The sequence below is a fragment of the Scyliorhinus canicula genome, chromosome 18 (assembly GCF_902713615.1).
Source record: "Scyliorhinus canicula chromosome 18, sScyCan1.1, whole genome shotgun sequence".
In the NCBI taxonomy this organism is placed as follows: Eukaryota; Metazoa; Chordata; class Chondrichthyes; order Carcharhiniformes; family Scyliorhinidae; genus Scyliorhinus; species Scyliorhinus canicula.
The window spans coordinates 116,862,367-116,884,209 of record NC_052163.1 but is presented as its reverse complement, the minus strand read 5'-3'; the positions used below and the strand labels follow the sequence as shown (position 1 = coordinate 116,884,209).

General features: G+C 50.3%; 1 protein-coding gene across 1 annotated transcript; it reads left to right on the top strand.

Annotated features, from left to right (window-relative positions):
• The first annotated feature begins 309 nt into the window (after positions 1 to 309).
• LOC119953564 (relaxin-3-like) lies at positions 310 to 7,241 on the top strand. The gene is made up of 2 exons (XM_038777957.1): positions 310 to 637; positions 6,489 to 7,241. Exons 1-2 carry the CDS (start codon positions 427 to 429, stop codon positions 6,797 to 6,799), a joined length of 522 nt encoding a protein of 173 aa, XP_038633885.1. The 5' UTR covers positions 310 to 426; the 3' UTR covers positions 6,800 to 7,241.
• Positions 7,242 to 21,843: the final 14,602 nt, after the last annotated feature.

Sequence of the window (21,843 nt, the reverse complement as noted above, 5' to 3'; positions counted from 1 at the left end):
CACCCACTCCCCCACTCCCCCTGCTCTCAACACTGAGCAAGCCCCCGTTTCTGAAACTCAGCAGTAATGAACTTGTTAAAGAAAAAAGTTAAAATTCTGCTGAGTGAGCAGAAGTTCCAAGGATGCCCCCGTGAATACCTGCCCGCTCCCTCTGATACTGCACGCATGTGTAAGCATTGCCAAGGCCATGAAGGTCAGGCTATGATTCACCTCCTCTCCCGGGCCACGGGCCAATCGAGCTCCAGCGCTGATAACGGACGGTTATAAAAGGACAAGTGACAATGTGGGAGCAGATCAGAGCAGTTACCATCGTCGGAAGCACAGCTTTGGAAACCTCTGAACTCAAGTTGCTGCTGATCCGAGCCCAGCCTTGCCACTGCCGCTCAGCCCGCCCGACTCGTCTCTTCACCCGGAAGCAGAAGAAGGATGAAGACTCTCTCCTGTCTGTCCGCCGGGGGGCTCGCCATCGTGGCCATCGCCGGAGCCGTGCTCCTCCGAGGAGTCAGCTCCCAGCCCGCGGAATCAGTCATTAAGCTGTGCGGCCGTGACTTTGTCAGGGCGGTCTTTGTCTCGTGTGGGGGCTCCAGGTGGAAGCGATACTCCCCCGAAGAAAACGACCAGAGGGGCAGCTTGTACCGTAAGTAGCGGGCCTAGGGCTTGGGGGTTGGGGGGAGGGTGGGGGGTGGTGGGGGGGTGGTGGGAGGGTGGTGGGGGGTGGTGGGGGGTGGTGGGGGGAGGGTGGGGGGTGGTGGGGGGAGGGTGGGGGGGTGGGTGGGGGGAGGGTGGGGGGGTGGGTGGGGGGAGGGTGGGGGGTGGGTGGGGGGAGGGTGGGGGGGGGTGGGGAGGGGGGGGAAATCAGAGGTCATTTGAGAAGTCTAGAGGTAAATATTTTACTGTCCATCCACGGAGAAAACAAAATGAGGTGGCTCAATTTCAGGGTAAAGGGGTAGGAGAGAGGGAGGGAGGACAAACTTAATACCTCCCGTAATTACAACCATTACAGAGCATTGGTGTCTGCAACTCGATGTTAAGTAATGGGTTAAGAGACATTGCAATTAGTTGTCTCATTTATGTTAAGTGTTCAATGATTGTCACATTTATGTTAAGTGTTCAATGATTGACACTGATATGTAAAGGGGCTTCAGGTGGTCTCTGGATCTGGTGATGTGTCGAGTTCTGTGCAGAGTCAGTTGCAACAAATAAAAGTGTGTTGGTGAAATTGGAGCAGAACTTTTGCCTCTTCGTACCACAGCATTTAATACGTCTAACAATAGACTGCTGTGTACAGTTTTGGTCACCTTACTTTCGTCACTGAAAGGGGCAACACAGCTTGAGAAGGTAGTCAAGAAGGTATACGGCATGCTTGCCTTCATTGCCCGGGACATTGAGTATAAAAATTGGCAAGTCATGTTGCAGCTGTATAGAACCTTAGTTAGGCCACACTTGGAGAATAGCGTTCAATTCTGATCGCCACATTACCAGAAGGATGTGGAGGCTTTAGAGAGGGTGAGAAGAGATTTACCAATATGTTGCCTGGTATGGAGGGCATTAGCTATGAGGAGAGGTTGAATAAACTTGGTTTGTTCTCACTGGAAGGAGGTTGAGGGGCGACCTGATAGAGGTCTACAAAATTATGAGGAGCATAGACAAAGTGGATAGTCAGAGACTTTTTCCCCAGGGTTGAGGGGTCAATTACTAGGGAGCATAGGTTTAAGTTGCGAGGGGCAAGGTTTAGAGGAGATGTACCAGCCAAGTTTTTTACACAGAGGGCAGTGGGTGCCTGGAACTCGCTGCCGGAGGAGGTGGTGGAAGCAGGGACGATAGTGACATTTAAGGGGCATCTTGATAAATACATGAATAGGACGGGAATAGAGGGATACGGACCCAGGAAGTGTAGAAGATTGTTGTTTAGTCGGGCAGCATGGTCGGTGCAGGCTTGGAGGGCCGAAGGGCCTGTTCCTGTGCTGTACCTTTCTTTGTTCTTTGGGGGAGGGGGGGAACATACATCCATTGGAAACAATCTGGTGAAGGTTCACGAGGTCGATCCCTGGGATGAAGGGGTTGTCCTGTGAGGAAGAGTTGAAGCAGGTTGAGCTTTTTGGAGACCAGGAGAATGCGAGGTGATTTTATTGAAAGATAGAAAATTCTGAGGGGGGCTTGACAGGGTTGTTCCTGAGAGGGTGTTTCCACTCATGGAAGAAACCCAGAGCTCAGGGGCACAGTTTCAAAATAAGGGGTGGTCACCTGTTTAAGATGGGGATGAGGAGGAATGTCTCCTCCGAGGATGAGCTGCCTGTGGAATACACATTTCCTAAAGTGCAGTGGAGGCTGGGTGATTGACCATATCCCCAGCTGACTTAGACAGATATAATGATTGACGAGGGAGGGTCAAAGGTTATCGGGGACGGGCGGGAAGATGAAGCTGAGGACAAAATCAGATCTGCCATGATCTTATTGAACAGAGGAAGAGGCTCGAGGGGCTGAATGGCATGCTTCTGTTCCTATTTCTTATGTTCTCAGGGAATGCACTGTACCGAATAGGCTGTAGAGAGCTCAGGGACGTCCCGAGGTTGTGAAAGGTGCTCGGGAAATGAAAATAATATTCTTCCTTTCCGAGGTGGTGGGTGTGCTGTCTGCGCTGGACACTGTTCTTGTGGTATTGCGGGAAAGGGTGGGCGGGGGTCAAAGTGGGTGTGGCTGATCACTGTGACGTTGCTGCGGGGAACATTGAGTGCATTGTGCGCAGGCACGTGCAAGGCACCATTTCAAGGGGGCAGAAAGAGGCCATCGAGTGAGGCAGGGTTGATTAGGTCGTGAAGGAGAATTTAAAAAAAAAACCATCCCAGGGCGGGATTCTCCTGTGCCGCTGCGGGAGATTTGGCTGACGGTCAAGTTCCCCGTCTCCGTTACTGGGGATGGCGAATCCCTCCAGCCGAGAGAAAGAGCCAGAGAAAGCCTGCTTGAAGCTTATCAAATATTAAACAGCACGAAGGAGGTGAAGCCGGACCGTGAGGTGGTACATTTTGGTGAGAAGATTAAGGAAAACACATATTATATAGAAACATACAAACATAGAATTTACAGTGCAGAAGGAGGCCATTTGGCCCATTGACTCTGCACCGGCCCTTGGAAAGAGCATCCTACCCAAGCCCCACACCTCCACCTATCCCCTTTATCCCCATTACCCAACCTAACCTTTTTTGAACACTAAGGGCAATTTAGAATGGCCAATCTATCTGACCTGCACGTCTTTGGACAGTGGGAGGAAACCGGAGCACCCGGAGGAAACCCACGCAGACACAGGGAGAACGTGCAGACTCCGCACAGACAGTGACCCAAGTTGGGAATCGAACCTTGGACCCGAGAGCTGTGGAGCAACTGTGCTAACCACTATGCCGCCGTGCTGCCGTGCTTGAATGACAGAGCCTGAACGGGGGTAGGGGATTAAAGGAATCCATGCCTATCGGGACTGAAAAGCAGAGACATTATGGGTGGAATTTTCTGCCTTTCCTTGTGCCTCCCCCCCCCCCCCCCCTTCACCACAGCGTGTACCCCAGCAGCAGGGTGGGGTGGGCGAGCCGTAAAAGACACCATAGACTTCGCTGGGACTGGAAGACCCCACAAGTGACCAATGGCGAGCAGGGGGGAGGGGGGATGGTGGGGGGTGGGGGGGGGGGGGGGGGGATCTCTGCCTGTACTAAATATGCAGAGAACCATGCTGGAGCACACTTGGAGTGCAGTGTCCGGTACTAACCTCCATTTCACAAAAGGGTACAGGGGCAGTGGAGATGGCAAAAAGATTCACAAGACAGCAGAAGTGAGAGGGTATGCTTGACAGGAGAGACTCACAGGCTCCTTTCTCCAGGCAACACGAGACCGAAAGATGACCTGATAAAGATCTTTAAGATTGTGAAAGGTAGTCATAGAGAAGGTGTTTTCACTTGTCCGTGTGGGGAATCAAACCAGGGGCCATCACCGTGAGGCGTTCGCTGATAAATCCAGTAGGAAATTCAGGGGAGATGTCTTTACCCAGGGAGTGTTGGGAATGTGAAATTGGCTAACACAGACTGGATGAGGGTGAATAGAATCGGGGAAGATGGACACACATGAGGGTGAAACAATTCGGATTGTATGGTGCTCGGTGAATTAAGGTGGGAGGGGGCTAGTCTGGAGCATGAACATCACCCACCATTGACCAGCTGGGCAGAATGGCCTGTTCCTGTAAATTTTACAAATATTCACAGGGTACAAACAGACAAATGTAACTTCAACCCAGCCCTGGAATAAAACCTCCGCGTTATTTGTTAATTGGACTTTAGATCGTAAGACTAGAAGACACAGGAGTAGAATTACGCCATTCGGCCCATTTGAAAATGGCTGATATGTTCCTCATCCCCGTTTCCCTGCCTTCTCCCCGCAACCCCTGATCCCCTTATTAATCAAGGACACCAGGTTTGTGCCTGAGGGGCTGCTGTTACCTACAGGGCTACAGACCAAGATGTTGGAAGGTGGAATTGAACAGAATAGACTGGAACATTGGTGGTTGTTGCAAAGAATGCAAAAAATTCATGCACCCTCCCCCAATCAGTTTAGCAAATTCTGCTAAAGTGGTGAAAAAGCATGAACATTCGACTTTGCAATAGCCTAAATCGGAAAAACAAAACCCTGACAGATATCCAGTGTGAACAGTGTGTCCCAGAGCAACAGCAACTGCTTATAAACCTGAGAACGAACAGATAATTGTATCAGCTCAACATGAATGAATGGAAACTCTGACTTGTTTGTTACTTTCTCGGGAGAACTATTTCCATCATGCATTTGAGTTGCGAGTTGCTGAGGAACATCCAACTGATTTTTCTCTCGGTGGTTCGTTTCCTCCAATGTTTAATCCAATGTTCCAGCCAATCAGATCTGTAGGTGCTGGTCAGATAAGAGTGATGTAGCTCCTCAATTTGATCAGGATGAATGGGTTTAAACACCCTCCCCAATATTAAAAAAACAGGCTGTTCACACAGCAAATAATGGAAGGTAGCTTCAGAATTTAACACTTCTGTAATCAAGCACATGTTACAATGACACAAGAAGTAACTGAAAACTGTTGTTTTTCTGTGGCGAAGACTCACGTTCATCAAGTTAGAGGATGTTGCTGTTTAGGAACAGTAATCCTTTCCAATTGGAGTCAGCATTGGTTACATAGAGAGTAAATCTCCCTTGAAACAATCCCCGTCAAACACTCCCAGGACAGGTACAGCACGGGGTTAGATACAGAGTAAAGCTCCCTCTACACAGTCCCCATCAAACACTCTCAGGACAGGTACAGCACGGGGTTAGATACAGAGTAAAGCTCCCTCTACACTGTCTCCATCAAACACTCTCAGGACAGGTACAGCACGGGGTTAGATACAGAGTAAAGCTCCCTCTACACAGTCCCCACCAAACACTCCCAGGACAGGTACAGCACAGGGTTAGATACAGAGTAAACTCCCTCTACACTGTCCCCATCAAACACTCCCAGAACAGGTACAGCACGGGGTTAGATACAGAGTAAAGCTCCCTCTACACTGTCCCCATCAAACACTCTCAGGACAGGTACAGCATGGGGTTAGATACAGAGTAAAGCTCCCTCTACACTGTCCCCATCAAACACTCCCAGGACAGGTACAGCACGGGGTTAGATACAGAGTAAAGCTCCCTCTACACTGTCCCCATCAAATACTCCCAGGACAGGTACAGGGTTGGATACAGAGTAAAGCTCTACCTCACTACCATCTCTGTTGACTCCTCCAATGTTACAAAAGTATCAGGACGGCTTAGCCAACAACCAGTACTCAATAAGCCTAGACTTCCTCCAATGATGGGGAGACTGAAGCCATTGTCATAACTCACCCTGGTGGTGGGTTTTCCGTTCACCCCTGTGCTCGCTGACCTACACTGGTTCCCAGTCAAACAACACTGATTTTGAAATTCTCATCCTTGTTTTCAAATCACTCAATGGTCTCGCCCCTCCCTATCTCTGTAATCTCCTCCAGCCGCACTTCCCTCCAAGATCTCTGCGCTCCTCCAATTTGGGCCTGATTTTAATCGCTCCACCATTGGTAGCCATGTCTTCAGATTGGCCCCAAGCTATGGGGAAAAGGGGATCTGGGGGAAGGGGGGATCTGGGGAAAGGGGGATGTGGGGAAAGGGGGGATATGGGGGATATGGGGAAAGGGGAATGTGGGGAAAGGGGGGATATGGGGGATATCCTTTAATTCACCTCTTAGATCCTACATTTTTGACCAGGTTTATGGTCACTGATCCTAATATTTCCTGACGGGCTTTGGTCACATGTTGTGTTTGATAATTGGCCCCCTGAAGCGCCTCAGGAAGTGGCTGCATAAACGAAGGTGGTTGATGGTTCTGACCACTCAATTCAGGCAGTGTCATTGCAAAACCTTTCTTTGCACCTACTACAGTGCATAACCTGTTTGCTTGTTTTTATGTTGAAGGTGCCTTGTTGGACTCACTGGAAGGGAGCCCATTGGGCCCAATGACCGAGGAGCCCGAGACCGAAGATGTGGAAGAGACGGAGCCAGAATCTCCGGCTGGGGACAGCGCGACATCCCTTCCTCAGCTGCAAGGTCAGAGAATTTCTGCGGGGTCAAGTGAGAATTGGGATGAAGAACAAAGAAACAGGTTATCTTCCGCTTTCCACGTCCCTTCGGAAGAAGCAGCTTCTCGATCCAAGCGCAGTGCAGGACTGGGCAAGACCTGTTGCAAGCAAGGATGCACCAGGAGTGATATCATCAGACTTTGTTAATTGATTGACCTTCGGAGGCAATGTTAGTTTCGGAGCTTGATTCCTGGGATTCCATTGCTGGTTTGTTTCATGTCAATATCAAAAGATTTCATTTATTTCAATTTGTTGTGACATTAGTTGATCCTCGTGCAACCCTCGCTTGCCGATTTGCGCCTCCTTCCAACTAAGGGACTGCCATTCTCTGGAATATAAGGTTTTGCCATCAATGCCAGTCTGATTAGCTGTCAGGGTTGTCATTGGCATCGGTTGAACCAGGGTTTCTGGTGCTATGGACACCTTACCCAGTGCCACTCACTTCTGGTCGAATGAGCAGCTCACATTTACCAATCTCCAGACAAAACCATCTCCAACAATTAATGGAACCCTACAGCAAAGAAACAGGTTATTCACCCCAAATGAACTATGCTAGTGTCTGTGCTCCACACGGGCTTACCCCACCCCCCCCCCAGTAGTGGCAATGTCACAGGGTCAGTACCCTGAAGTCCCAGTCTAATGTTCTGGGGACGTGGGTTCAAATACCACCATGGTAGCTGGTGGTATTTAAATTTAATCAATAATTAATTCAATAAATAAATCAATTAATCATGCAGAGTTGGTCTCAGTGATGCTAAATATCATTGATTGGCTGCGAAAACCCATCTGGTTCACTAATGCCCTAGAGGGAAGGAAATCTGCCTTCCTTACCCGGCCTGGCCTACACGTGACTCCAGGCCCACGTCAACGTGGTTGACTCTTAGCTGCCCCCTCTGAAATGTCCTAGCGTTCCACTCAGCTCAAGGGCAATTAGGGATGGGCAACAAGCACTAGCCTAGTTGACGATGCCCACATCCCGTGAAATGATAAAAGAAAATTAAAGAGCATTGTCTCCCCCTCCCCCAGTGGGACACTGGGGTCCCTCATGGAAATGGTCAAGAACGAACTAACAAACGGAAGTGGGGTGAAAGGAGGTGGGGCGGTTGTGGTGACTATTCTTTCGGTTAGGACTTGTTCAGAAAGATAAAGCTTTGTATTTGGGGGGCAGGAGGTGGGGGGGGGGGGGGTTTCCAGGGGGGGGGGCGGGAAAGAGATTAGAATTTCACGGAACCAGAATGAGTACAGTCAACTCCCATCGTTCCCAGGAATTCCATTCCCGTGAAACTTCGCGGAGCGAAATCGCGAATGGTGCACTCGCACACGTGCGCGGATGTTGCATGCGCCGTGCGCGCCTTCGGGAAAGACATGGGAAAGGTGACAGTTTAACAGTCTAATGGAGAGTCTAAATTGTGGTGAGCAAAGTTTGGCATATATACATATTCACGTGGGGAGGGAGGCGAATTTGTGATCGAGGGGGGGTCGCGAATGATGGAGGTTGACTGTGCTGACAAGGTGAAGATGCGAACTGTTTTACTGAAACCGCAAACGCAGCGTCCACCAGAGGAACTTGCATGCCTGGACCTGTCTGAAATCAGGTTCAACCAATACCATCTGGCCTCGGGCAGGCTCAGTTCCATCGCTGAACTTTAAGAAAAATTCAAATATGTGAAAGTATTTATAGAACAACAGGCAGACTGTCATGAGGGAAGCAGACATTTATAGGTGGCACAGGAACCCTTGAAGTGACAGACCTGGACAGTGCAGAGAAGTGGCTGTTCCTACTTTTCCAGGAGGTCCCCGGAGTCTTTCCTGCCACCTGGTTGCTGGATGGGAGCAGGGAATTCCAAAACAGGAAGCTGCCATCAGATAATGAGGTAGGGTGCAGTGAGGAGCTGGTTCTAGATGGTCAGGAGTGATGGGGAAGAAGCTGAATATTAAGTTCTTGGACTGACTTATCTGAACTTCTACCTGACCTTGCCCCGTCCTTGGCAGGCCTGCCCGAGTGTGTGGAAGGAGTGGGGTGTCGAGAAGGGTTGTAATCCACCGCTGCCCCTTTGATTTGGGTCTCCGAGTGGTTGGGTCTTGATCTGTACAAGACCCCAGTTCCTTGCCTACTCAGGACATGGGCGGAACGGTAGCACAGTGGTTAGCATTGCTGCTTCACAGTGCCATGGTCCCAGGTTCGAGTCCCGGCTTGGGTCACCGTCTGTGTGGGGTCTGCATGTTCTCCCCGTGTCTGCGTGGGTTTCCTCCGGGTGCTCCGGTTTCCTCCCACAAGTCCCAAAAGACGTGCTTGTTAGATGAATTGGACATTCTGAATTCTCCCTCTGTGTATCCGAACAGGCGCCGGAGTGTGACGACTAGGGGATTTTCACAGTAACTTCATTGCAGTGTTAATGTGAGCCTACTTGTGACAATAATAAAGATTTTATTATTATACATGGCAAGAAGGCAGTAGGAGCAGAGAGAGGGCTGGGGGCAGACATGACTGCTCTCAGAGAAACCCCTTGAACTTACCTCCTGATTCCCACCAGGTGGGGGGGGGGGGGGGGGGGGGGGGGGGATTAAAATCGGGCTGCTGCTGTGAACGAGTTTTGAATCTCGAACTGTAGGCATTGCAAGGATTGGGTAGGGTGGTGGTATCTTTTTGACCAAGTCTTATGAAGGAAGAAACATTTGCTTGGAGACACACTTGCATTTATCCAGTATCTTACCCGGCGCCAGATGAAGGTGCCTGTGTGCGACACACAGAATGAATTGTTTTTTGTCTGCTTTGTGAGAAAATTAATCGAAAAGAAGTGTGGAACCTTTCCTGCACGGATAATGTGATGCTTAAGAAATATCTTTCTACGCTTTAACTGTGCTGAGCTCATGTTTCAAACACTGAGCAGAAAAAGAATAAAGCTTCAAACACTGTAGCCATTTAAAGATGTTTTTATTTCTCTTTCTGCTCATACTCTGCTCTCTTTCTGGATCAATAAATTACGCTGATTCATTTAGGCTATTTGCTCTGACACCCCCTGTTTTGATTTCTCCAGTTCTAATAATCCAATTTAACCTTTCAATATTTTACGTGGTGCGTGTTTATAACGTTGTTGGTTTCTCATGCGTTACCTTGTGATATTTTGATTCACCGATTGTTAAGATTGGGAGCTGGTCTGCTCTCTCAAATAGTTCAGCTGATAGTGTGTCGAGTTTTATCTTCAGATTTCGAAGAGGAGTTCTTACTTTTCTGATATGGAAGAAGGTCAGGGGCAAGGGAACTGGTTTTCTGCTCCTAAATTAATTTCTGATGGGCTTCTATGGATAGGGACACATGTTGGGATTCAGAATCCACTGGTACAGACACGCCCTTTCCCATACAGACTGAGAATCCCCCAAATTGCTTTCCCTGCGACGCACACCAGACCTCATAGAACCCCTACAGGGCAGAAGGAGGCCTTTCGGCCCATTGAGTCTGCACCGACCCTCCGAAAGAGCACCCTACCTAGGCCCACTCCATCCCCGTAACCCCATCAAACCTGCACATCTTTGGACACTAAGGGGCAATTTAGCACGGGGTTGGAGTGCAAGAGTAAGGAATTCTTTCTACAATTGTACAGAATCATAGAATCCCTACAGTGCAGAATGAAGCCATTGAGTCTGCACCGACCCTTGGAAAGTGCACCACTACTTAAGCCCACGCCTCCATCTAAACGTTTGGACACTAAGGGGCAATTTAGCATGGCCAGTCCACCTAACACCTGCACATCTTTGGACTGTGGGAGGAAACCGGAGCACCCGGAGGAAACCCCACGCAGACACGGGGAGAGCGTGCAAACTCCGCATGGACAGTCACCTGAGGCTGGAGACGAACCCGGGTCCCTGGCACTATGAGGCAGCAGTGCTAACCGCTGTGCCACCAGGAAAATTCTGTGGTGAGACATGTCCCCTGCGCGAGAGCTGTGTCGAGCCTCTGATGTACCCGACCAATGAAAAGTCCACTACTCCGCCATCTCATGGTTCGATCCCATTCCTCCTTCTTAACTCCTTTCCGCCTCAGCCAGGACAAAATCCCCATTCCTTCTCTACATTTTACTAGCTGCCTTGTGCCTCTCCACAAGCCAAACACTTGCTCCCTTGCAAAAAGTGAAATGGATTCAGTGTTGTGCCCCTCGAGGTCCCCAATCCCTGTGACCTTCGCTGTTCAAGGGACCAGGACCTGAGCTTCCTCGAAATGTGCCCAAAATTGCCGCGACCGTGCCCAAAACATGGGCTGCGAGCCACTGACTGCCCCCACAGGGAGCTTTATATTTGAGGGAGAGGTCAGACTCCAGGCTCTGTAATGTATTTATATCATGTTTATAATTTTTTTTTAAATGGCAATTTGCATTTGAAAATCTTCTCTTTTGTATTTATGAATGATTTCTCAATTGGTTGATTTGTTTTTTTCAATAAAATCAAAATGGAATGAGCAAATATTAATCGCAAGAGCTTGTGTTATTATTTTGGGTGAATTTTCCACTCACACTATGAAATGTATTGGAAACCCACTCCAAAACAATTATTTTCTTATTTCAAAATTTAAAAATGTTTGAACTCAATGGGCTGATTGATTGAGGGCCCCAGGTAAAGGATCACAAAGTGTCAATTTTGACTGGGTAATATTGAGTGTTTCTCTAGTTTCCACATCATGAGGGACCATAAACCAACAGGGAGTGAGAGAGAAAAGGGCAAGAGAGTGGAGGTGCTGGGGTGGGGGGAGAGTGTGGGAGGGGAAGGTGACGGGGAGAGATGGAGAGCAAGAGGGGAGCTTGGCAGGAGAGAAACTGGGTGAGAGAACAAAGCGAGAGGAAGGTGGGAGAGGAGATAGAGAGAGAGAGAGAGAGAGGGCGAGGGAAAGGGAGATGAAAGGGATGGAGCGAGAGGAGAGAGAGACAGAGAGAGAAGGCAAGGAGGGTGAGAGATGAGGAAGGGGGCAGATGGGGAGAGAGCTGAAGAAGGTGGAAGGAAAAAAAAGGTGCGAGGATGGGGCTGGGGAAGAGAGGAGAGGGGAGGGAGAGAAAGAGAGTGTGTGGTAAAGAGAGAAGGAACGGAGAGAGAGAAGATTGAGGGAGAGTCAGAGGAGATGATGGAGGGGGACAAAGGAGAGAGTGGAGAAGGCAAAAACAAAGGGCCAGATTCTCCGATTTTGAGGCTATGTCCGGAGGATCCATGGCGTTTTACCTGGGAAAAATCGGCACCAACCCCTCTCTGAAAGCGGCCGGCCTCCACTAAATAAGCGGCCGGAGAATTGTCGGGTCCGTGGCCGTGCATGCGCACGCCGATGACCTGCAGCGGTCACGCCGTACAACATGGTGTCGGCCGTGCGTGATAGATAGTCCTCCCCTGGACAGCCCCCTGGACTAGCGGTCGCTAGTGGCGGGATTCTGTAAACGGGATTTCCCATTGAAACTATCCCATGTTACTGGAAAACCCACGGCTGGGACGCGCTGCCAGCGGGAAAAGTGAATCTCAACGACCAGGAGAAATCCAACCCTTATTTCACCTGATAACTATTCTTGATCTGAATATCCCACAGGCAGTGCTGGGAGAGATCAACTTGTATTGAATTAAACATCTCACACAGAGCGTCTGCCTTAAACCTCACTTAATTAATCACAAGTTTTTGTTATTCTCATCTTGTCTCCGTTGTGCCATTGCTATGTCAATATTCCCATTTATTTTGCGAGGTTAAAGTTTACAAGGTAATTGCAGTCTCTGCACACTAGATGGCAGAGTGAAGCTCATTTTTAAATTCTCTCTCCCTGCCTCACTGTTTCATTCCTTCCTGAGATGTGGCCGTCACTGGCTAGGCCTGCATTTCATTTCCTTGTATTTTGCAAAATATACTTTATTCAAAAAATATCTGAAGAAACATGACAAACGTTTCAAAACCTGCAATAATATTCAGGTTTTCTACAGACATCATGCGATGTGTCCTATCGCGAGTGCGTTTAGCCGCGTGTTTCCCAATGCTCGCAGCGCCGACAAACACATGCCTATAAAACGCCACTCGCATTAAATAAGGGACCACAGTGGGGAATGCGCGGCTGAGGCCACATATAGCCCCGCTTTCTACGCAGTGAAGCGAGGGATTGGGGCACCATTTTTAAATGACGTCCCGTTCTCCAAAGCGCCCAATCTCCCTTCGCCCCAATATACTATGGGAGAGTCCGTCCCCCCCCCCCCGTACCCTCGCAACGCCCATGCAGGGCACCCCTGGCACAATCGCACCAGCAGTTGCCAAGGTACCTCCCTGCTCAAAGGGCATGCACCTGGGCAATTCCGATCCCGTGGGAGACCCCCACGAGTCCTGTTTGTGGGGACCAGTGCTGAACGGCGCTCACCCAAGGTACCCCCGGCGAAGGGGATGAATCCCAAAGCCTCAGTGACACCGGGAAATTGCATATTAGAGTGAGACAACCTGCCTCACTCCCGTATGCAAATTTACCAAAATGTGATCCCACCCACAACGGGCCAGATTTACATCGTAACGTCTCGTGAGATCACGTTAGATCTTGTGAGGCTTTGCGAGTCGGGTAGATACCGGGAGCGGGGCCTCCTGGCTTCTATCGGCCACGCTGCGCTGCGGCGAGCTGCTTTTCGGGTGCCCCCTTGATATGTTGGGTACTCTGGATCTGTGGAGACTGCGTTTACCTCAGCAGTAACATAGACAGGCTACCAACACTTGTAATAGTACAACTCTATTTTATTAACTTAAGAGCTGTTGAACATACTTGCACTGTGGGTCGACACTATGTTAGATTAACTGAAGACCAATGCTTATCCTGCCTAGTCTAAACTGTTAGCACATGGTGAAGGTTTGTACTACTGACTGCGGGCTCTGTCTGTCTCAGAGGCTGCATCCCGAATAAGCGGGAAAACTAGTGCCCTCTGTCTTTATAGTGAGCGTACCCTAACTGGTGATTGGCTGCTGTGTTGTGTGTGTTGATTGGTCTCGCAGTGTGTCAGTCAGTGTGTGTCTGCACCATTATATACTGATGGGTATATTATGACACACCTGTTCCACTCTGAGGTGCTTCAATATGATCAAGGTAACATTACAGACATTTCAAAATGGTAATTTCAAATGGTGTTAAGGTATTTAAGTTGTCTGCATCGATCAAGTTGCGCCTTGAGGTGTCGCAATACAATTGTGATATATGTAGGGAGGAATTCTACGCTCCCGGGAAAAATCGGGAGGGCCGTCGTGAACTCGGCCGAGTTTCACGATGGCCTCGGAGGCCGCTCCTCGCCCCCTGTTCTCCCATCCCGGCGTGGCTAGGAGCGGCGCTCCATAACTCTCAGCCACCGTGCGGCGTGCTGAGAGTGACGCGATGGCGGCGCCTATGTGACGTCAGCCGCGCATGCGCAGGTTGGCCGGCTCCAACCCGCGCATGCGCGGCTGACATCACGACGGCTGACAGCTCGAACCCGCGCATGCGCGGTGGCCGTCTTTCCCCTCAGCCGCCCCGCAAGATGTGGCGGCTTGATCTTGCGGGGCGGCGGAGGGGAAATAGTGCGTCCGATTGAGACGCCGGCCCGACGATCGGTGGGCACCGATCGCGGGCCTGTCCCCTCCCGAGCACAGTCGTGGTGCTCAGTCCCCACCACCAGGCCCCCTACAAGCCCCAAAATGGGCATCTCACGGCGTTTTCACGACGGCAGCGACCAGGTGTGGTTGCCGTGAAACGGTCGCGAACGGCAGGCCGCTCGGCCCATCCGAGTCGGAGAATCTCCGGTCGCCGTGAAAAATGGCGAGCGGCGATTCTTCCAAGCGGGGTTGGGAGAATCGCGGGGAGCGGAAAATCGCGCCCGTAATATTCACCGTATACATTCAATGTGGGTCATACAGCCCAAGGGTTCGAAACAATTTCACTCCCCTCAGTTCACTGTGGTTGGAAGATCTTTGACAGTGACCTTCCCCCATTGCGCCTCTGTAGCGTCTGTTCCAAGCTTTAATGCATCCCTCAGCACATAGTCCTGGGCTTTGGAACGTGCCAGTCTGCAACACTCGGTCAACGAAAACTCTTTACCTAATTGCCCTCGGGAAAGTGGTGGTGAGCTGCCGCCTTGAACCGTTGCAGCCCATGTGGTGTAGGTACATCCACAGTGCTGTTAGGGAGGGAGTTGCAGGAACGGCAATTTATTTCCAAGTCAGGATGGTGAGTGACTTGGAGGGGAACCTCCAGATGGTGGTGTTCCAAGTATTTGCTGCCCTTGTCCTTCTATATGGTAGAGGTCTTGGGTTTGGAAGGTGCTGCTAAAGGAGCCTTGGTGAGTTGCTGCAGTGCATCTTGTAGATGGTGCACACGGCTGCTACTGTGCTTCAGTGATGGAGGGAGTGGTTAGAAGTGGCAGGAAAGACTGAACAACCACATCTCAGTTCTCTGGAATAGAGAAGACTGAGAGGTGACCTGATTGTGGTCTTTCAGATCAGCCATGATCTCATTGAATGGGGCCAGATGGTCTACTCCTGCTCCGAATTCTTATGTTCTTATGTTCAGAGGTTTGATAGGGTCAATGTAGAGGAAATGTTTCCACTTGAAGGAGCAGAATAGAACTCGGGATCATACGTATAAGGTTGTTCTGAAAAAACTCTACAAGTGTGGTAGTCACCACTGTTTGTATATAGTACACATATTAGATGTAATACGGTAAGACTCCTGTACTACAGGTACAGGGGTAGATCCCTGCCTGCTGGCTCTGCCCAGTATGCGGAGTATAAATGTGTGTGCTCACCGAGCTGCAGCCATTTCGGCAGCAGCTGTAGGAGGCAACACATCTCTGCTTAATAAAGCCTCGATTACTCTCTACTCTCGTCTCGTCGTAAATGATAGTGCATCAATTTATTACGCAGAGATTTTACAGCGATGGACCTTCGCATCAAGCCAGATTGCCTGCAGCTGCACCCTCAAGCAGACAACGCCACTTCGGCCTTCGACCACTGGCTAGCTTACGTTGAAGCCTACGTCGGATCAGCTACAGAACCACCCACAGAGGCACAGAAACTACAGTTCCTGTACACACGGTTGAGCTCCGATATTTTTCCTCTTATCCAGGACGCGCCCAACTACACTGAGGCTATGGCGCTTCTGAAAGAGAACTACATACGGCCGATCAACAAATTCTACACCAGGTATCTCCTGTCCACGCGGCAACAACTCTCCGGTGAGTCTGTGGCCGATTACTGGCGTGCCCTGCACGCCCTGGCGAGGGACTGCGATTGCCAGGCAGTTTCAGCCGTTGAACATTCCGAACTCCTAATCAGGAATGCTTTTGCTACGGGCATAGGGTCGGCGTATATCCGCCAACGCCTCTTAGAAGGGGGCACGCTCGACCTTGTGGTGATCAAGAAACTCGTGACCTCACTAACGGTAGCCTCCCGTAATGTACAAGCGTATGCCCCCGACCGCACGGCGACCCCCTCCTGGACACCGTGGACCCCACCAGCCACCGCCCCCAGCCAACCCCAAGCCTGCGCCGCGTGGCAGCCAGCCAACCCCGGGGGGCCCCAAGTGCTATTCTGCGGGCAGACAAAGCACCCCTGGCAGCGCTGCCCGGCGCGGAGCGCGCTCTGCAAGGCCTGCAGGAAGAAAGGACCTTTCGCTGCGGTGTGCCAGGCCCGGTCGCTCGCCGCTGTAACCAGCCCCGTTGTTCCTGCACGCCCCACGTGCGACCCGTGGGTGCCGCCATTTTCGCCCCCGCAACCCACGTGTGGCTCGTGGGTGCCGCCATCTTCCCCTCATCAGACCTCGCGTGGCCCATGGGCGCGCCATCTTTAACGCCACCATCTTCAGTGCCATTTTTGATGGCGCCTCAGGACCCCTGCTCGTCGGGCACCTCATCAGGCCACTCATCGCCCGGAACCGCCGCCGACCAGCCCGGGGCCCACCAACACCAGCCGCAGCTCGCCTCCATCACGCTCGACCAGTCCCGGCCACTCAACCTCGCAACCGCGACAACGATGGTGAAAGTCGATGGTTACAAGACACATTGCCTTCTCGACTCCAGGAGCACGGATAGCTTCATCCACCCCTCTATGGTAAGGCGCTGCTCCCTCGCGGTACTCCCCATTACACAACGAATCTCCCTGGCCTCCGGATCCCACTCCGTGGAGATCCGGGGGTACTGCACCGCCACCCTCACCATCCAGGGCGTAGAGTACAGCAACTTCCGGCTCTACGTCCTCCCCAACCTCTGTGCTGCCTTGCTACTCGGGCCTGGACTTCCAGTGCAACCTCCAAAGTCTAAATCTGTAATTCGGCGGGCCCCTACCACCTCTTACTGTGTGCAACCTCACAACCCTTAAGGTCGACCCACCTTCCCTGTTTGCAAACCTCACCCAGGATTGCAAACCCGGCGCCACCAGGAGCAGACGGTACAGTACCCAGGACAGGACCTTCATCAGGTCGGAGGTCCAGTGGCTGCTTCGGGAAGGCATCATCGAGGCCAGCAACAGCCCCTGGAGAGCCCAAGTGATAGTTGTAAAGAATGGGGAGAAACACAGGATGGTCATTGACTACCGTCAGAGCATCAATCGGTACACGCAGCTCGACGCGTACCCCCTCCCACGCATATCTGATATGGTCAATCAGATTGCACAGTACCGGTCTTCTCTACAGTGGACCTGAAATCTGCCTACCACCAGCTCCCCATCCGCAAGGCAGGCCGCCAATATATGGCGTTCGAAGCAGCCTTTACCACTTCTTTAGGGTTCCCTTCGGCGTCACTAATGGGGTCTCGGTCTTCCAAAGGGAGATGGACCGAATGGTTGACAGGTACGGACTGCGGGCCACCTTCCCGTACCTGGATAACATCACCATCTGCGGCCACGACCAGCAGGCCCACAACGCTAACCTTTTTAAATTTCTCCACACTGCCAAACTCCTGAACCTAATGTACAACAAGGAGAAGTGCGTGTTCAACACCAACTGCTTAGCCATCCTTGGCTATGTGGTGTAAATGGAGTTCGATTTCATGCGCCACCTCATGGAACTCCCCCTCCCCCACTGCCCCAAGGCCCTCAAACGATGCCTGGGATTCTTCGCATACTATGCCCAGTGGGTCCCTAACTATGCGGACAAGGCCCGCCCACTCATTCACTCCACAGTTTTCCCCCTGACAGCCGAGGCTCACCAGGCCTTCAACCGTATCAAGGCCGACATCGCCAAAGCTGCGATGCATGCGGTCGACAAGACCCTCCCCTTTCAAGTTGAGATGCACCAGACGTCGCTCTAGCCGCCACCCTCAACCAAGCAGGCAGACCCGTGGCACGCTTTTCCCGCACCCTCCACGCCTCTGAAATTCGGCACTCCTCCGTCGAAAAGGAGGCCCAAGCCATCGTAGAAGCTGTGTGGCATTGGAGGCATTACCTGGCCGGTAGGAGATTCACTCTCCTCACTGACCAACGGTCGGTTGCCTTTATGTTCAATAACACACAGCGGGGCAAGATCAAAAATGATAAAATCTTGAGGTGGAGGATCGAGCTTTCCACCTACAATTACGAGATTTTGTATCGCCCCGGTAAACTCAACGAGCCCCCCGATGCCCTATCCCGAGGTAAATGTGCCGGCGCACAGGTGGACCGACTCCGGGCCCTACACGATGCTCTCTGTCACCCAGGGGTCACCTGGTTCTTTCACTTCATAAAGGCCTGCAACCTACCCTACTCCATTGCGGAAGTCAGGACGGTCACTAGAGATTGCCAGGTCTGTGCGGAGTGCAAACCACCCTTATACCGGCCAGACCGGGCGCACCTGGTGAAGGCCTCCCGCCCCTTTGAACGCCTCAGCATGGACTTCCCAAAGGGCCCCTCCCTTTGGGAAGGAAGAATCCGTCCCAAAGAGATCTGGGAATGTGGAACTCACTACCACAAGGAGTAATTGAGAGGAATAATATCGATGCATTAAAAGGGAAGTCAGAAAAAACCCTGAGGGAATAAGGAATCAAAGGACTGAGATGGAGTGGGAGGAGCCTCAAGTAGGACATAAATTGCGGAATTGGGCAGTTGGGCTGAATGGCCTGATGCTGGATGTAAACTCTATGCAATTTATTTATATTGCAAACACAGGCAAGGGGCATTGACAAGGAAACAGGGGCAAGAAAACAGACTGATGCCAAACATAAACAGGATGCTAATAGGGAAACAGTAGATAAGGTCAAACTAGAAAGAAGATGGTTTAGGACAAATATTACTGATATAAGCAGAAGGAATATTTAATAGCACCTTGATACATTAAACTCAGAAAGGTAGTTCAAATTAAGCCAACCAAATGGAAATTTGCTTTAAAATGGATGGTCAGTGGAGTTTCTATATTCAAAGAGTGATGAGTGTTTGCAACAGAAGTGATCGTTCCATGATTTTGTCATCTCCCATTGAGGAAGCAAACACTGCCATCCCTAAATCTGCTCCGCAATGTTTCTGAGTGTGGCTATCCTGGTGGAATGATGGGATTGTGGTATTGTCACTGGACTAGTAATCCAGAGGCCCGGGGACCTGGGTTCAAACCTCTCCACGGCAGATGGTTAAATTTGAGTTTAAAGGGCAGCACGGTGGCCTAGTGGTTAGCACAGCTGCCTCACGGCGCTGAGGTCCCAGGTTCGATCCCGGCTCTGGGTCACTGTCCGTGTGGAGTTTGCACATTCTCCCCGTGTCTGCGTGGGTTTCGCCCCCTCAACCCAAAATTTGCAAGCTAGGTGGATTGGCCACGCTAAATTGCCCCTTAATTAGAAAAAATAATTGGGTAATCAAAATTTATTTTTAAAAAAAATTTAAAAAATTTGAGTTTAATAGGGCGGCAGGGCGGTGCAGTGGTTAGCACTGCTGCCTCACAGCACCGAGGTCCCAGGTTCGATCCCGGCCCCGGGTCACTGTCTGTGTGGAGTTTGCACATTCTCCCCGTGTCTGCGTGGGTTTTGCCCCCACAACCCAAAGATGTGCAGGTTAGGTGGATTGGCCATGCTAAATTGCCCCTTAATTGGAAAAAATGAATTGGGTACTCTAAATTTAAATTTTTTTTAAATTGAGCTTAATAAAAATCTGGAATTAAACATCTAATGATGACCAAGAAACCAGTTCCTTTTGGTGAAGGAAATCTGCCATCCTTACCTGCCCTGGCCGAGGTGTGACTCCAGATCCACAGCAATACTGCTGACTCTAAAATGCCCTGGCAAGCCGCTCAGTTCAAAGGGCAATTAGGAATGGGTAACAAATGTTGGCGCAGCCAGTGTTGCCCAATTTAAAAGCCTAACACAACCATTCGGTTTTTCCAAAATCTAGTCCAGTTGGACACAATGGAAATTTATTTTTGCATTTTCCAGTTTAGCGTGACCAATCCACCTACCCTGCACATCTTTGGGTTGTGGGGGTGAAACCCACGCAGACACGGGGAGAATGTGCAAACTCCACACGGACAGTGACCCAGAGCCAGGATCGAACCCGGGACCTCGGTGCTAACCACTGCGCCATCATGCAGCCCTTATAATGGGGATGTTAGGCTACGAGAGAAAGGTCTTTGATGGACTGAGTGGCCTTTCTTGCTCTCTGATGTTTCTAATTGACCATAGTGATCTTTGTTGTCTCTTTAATTATGCCAGTCAAAGGTAATTAGCGTTATGCTCCATCTTAAAGCAGAGATAGTTAAAAGGAAGTTTGATGGAAATGTTTAAACCCATGAACAGTTTTGAACGGGTAGGATAAATTCTTTCCTATGTCAGAAGGGTCAGTGAGCAGAGGTCACAGGTTTAAAGTAATTGATAATTGCAGACTCATGAGGAAGAACAAAGAACAAAGAAAAGTCCAGCACGGGAACAGGCCCTTCAGCCCTCCAAGCCGGCGCCGACCCTGCTATCCGTCTAAACTAAAATCTTCTACACTTCCGGGGTCCGTATCCCTCTACTCCCATCCTATTAATGTATTTATCAAGATGCCCCTTAAACGTCACTATCGTCCCTGCTTCCACCACCTCCTGCGGCAGCGAATTCCAGGCACCCACTACCCTGTGTGTAAAAACCTTACCTCATAGATATCCTCTAAACCTTGCCCCTCGCACCGTAAACCTATGCCCCCTAGTAATTGACCCCTCTACTCTGGGAAAAAGTCTCTGACTATCCACTCTGTCTATGCCCCTCATAAGTTTGTAGACCTCTATCAGGTCGCCCCTCAACCTCATTCATTCCAGTGAGAACAAACTGCGTTTATTCAACCTCTCCTCATAGCTAATGCCCTCCATACAACATCCTGGTAAATCTCTTCTGCACCCGCTCTAAAGCCTCCACATCCTTCTGGTAGTGTGGTGACCAGAACTGAACACTATACTCCAAGTGTGGCCTAACTAAGGTTCTATACAGCTGCAACATGACTTGCCAATTTTTATACTCAATGCCCCGGCCAATGAAGGCAAGCATACCGTATGCCTTCTTGACTACCTTCTCCACCTGTGTTGCCCCTTTCAGTGACCTGTGGACCTGTACACCAAGATCTCTCTAACTGTCAATACTCTTGAGGGTTCTACCATTCACTGTATATTCCCTACATGCATTCGACCTTCCAAAATGAAAGAAAAATTCATCCTTATGCAGCGCTTAGCTGCGAAAAGGGCAATGGAAGCAAATTCAAAAGTAACTTTCGAAAGGGGATTGCAAAAAGACTTGAAAAGGAAATATTTTCGGGAGTGTGGAGAAGGAACTGGTGAGTGGAACTAATTGGAATCCCGTTGAAAGCCACAATACAGGCTTGATGGGCCAAAGGGCCTTCTTCAATGCTGTAACAATTCCATTATCTTGCACAGCTCATCATTGTGGACTCACTCAGAATTTGGGTGGAATGTTTGCAACCAAGCAGCCTCAGAATAGCACTATCCTGCTATTCCCCAGTCTCTGTGTCACTGTAGCTTTGAAGTGACTCGACCATCTTCGTGGATGAAGGTGCTGAACATGGTTTTCAAACATTAAATAAATCCCTGCGTTAAAATAATGGCCAGAGGAATGGCACGTAAACATGTTAAACGCTGACAGTAATTTCCTGGCCTCGTGCGCTGTAATGATGTCTATTCTCCTATAACTGAACATTATCACTTTTATCACATTTTGCTAATTTTTTAATCATCTAAATCACAGTCACATCTCTGAAGTCTAGGTGCTTCTGCCAATGCTGGGTATGTTTGTTA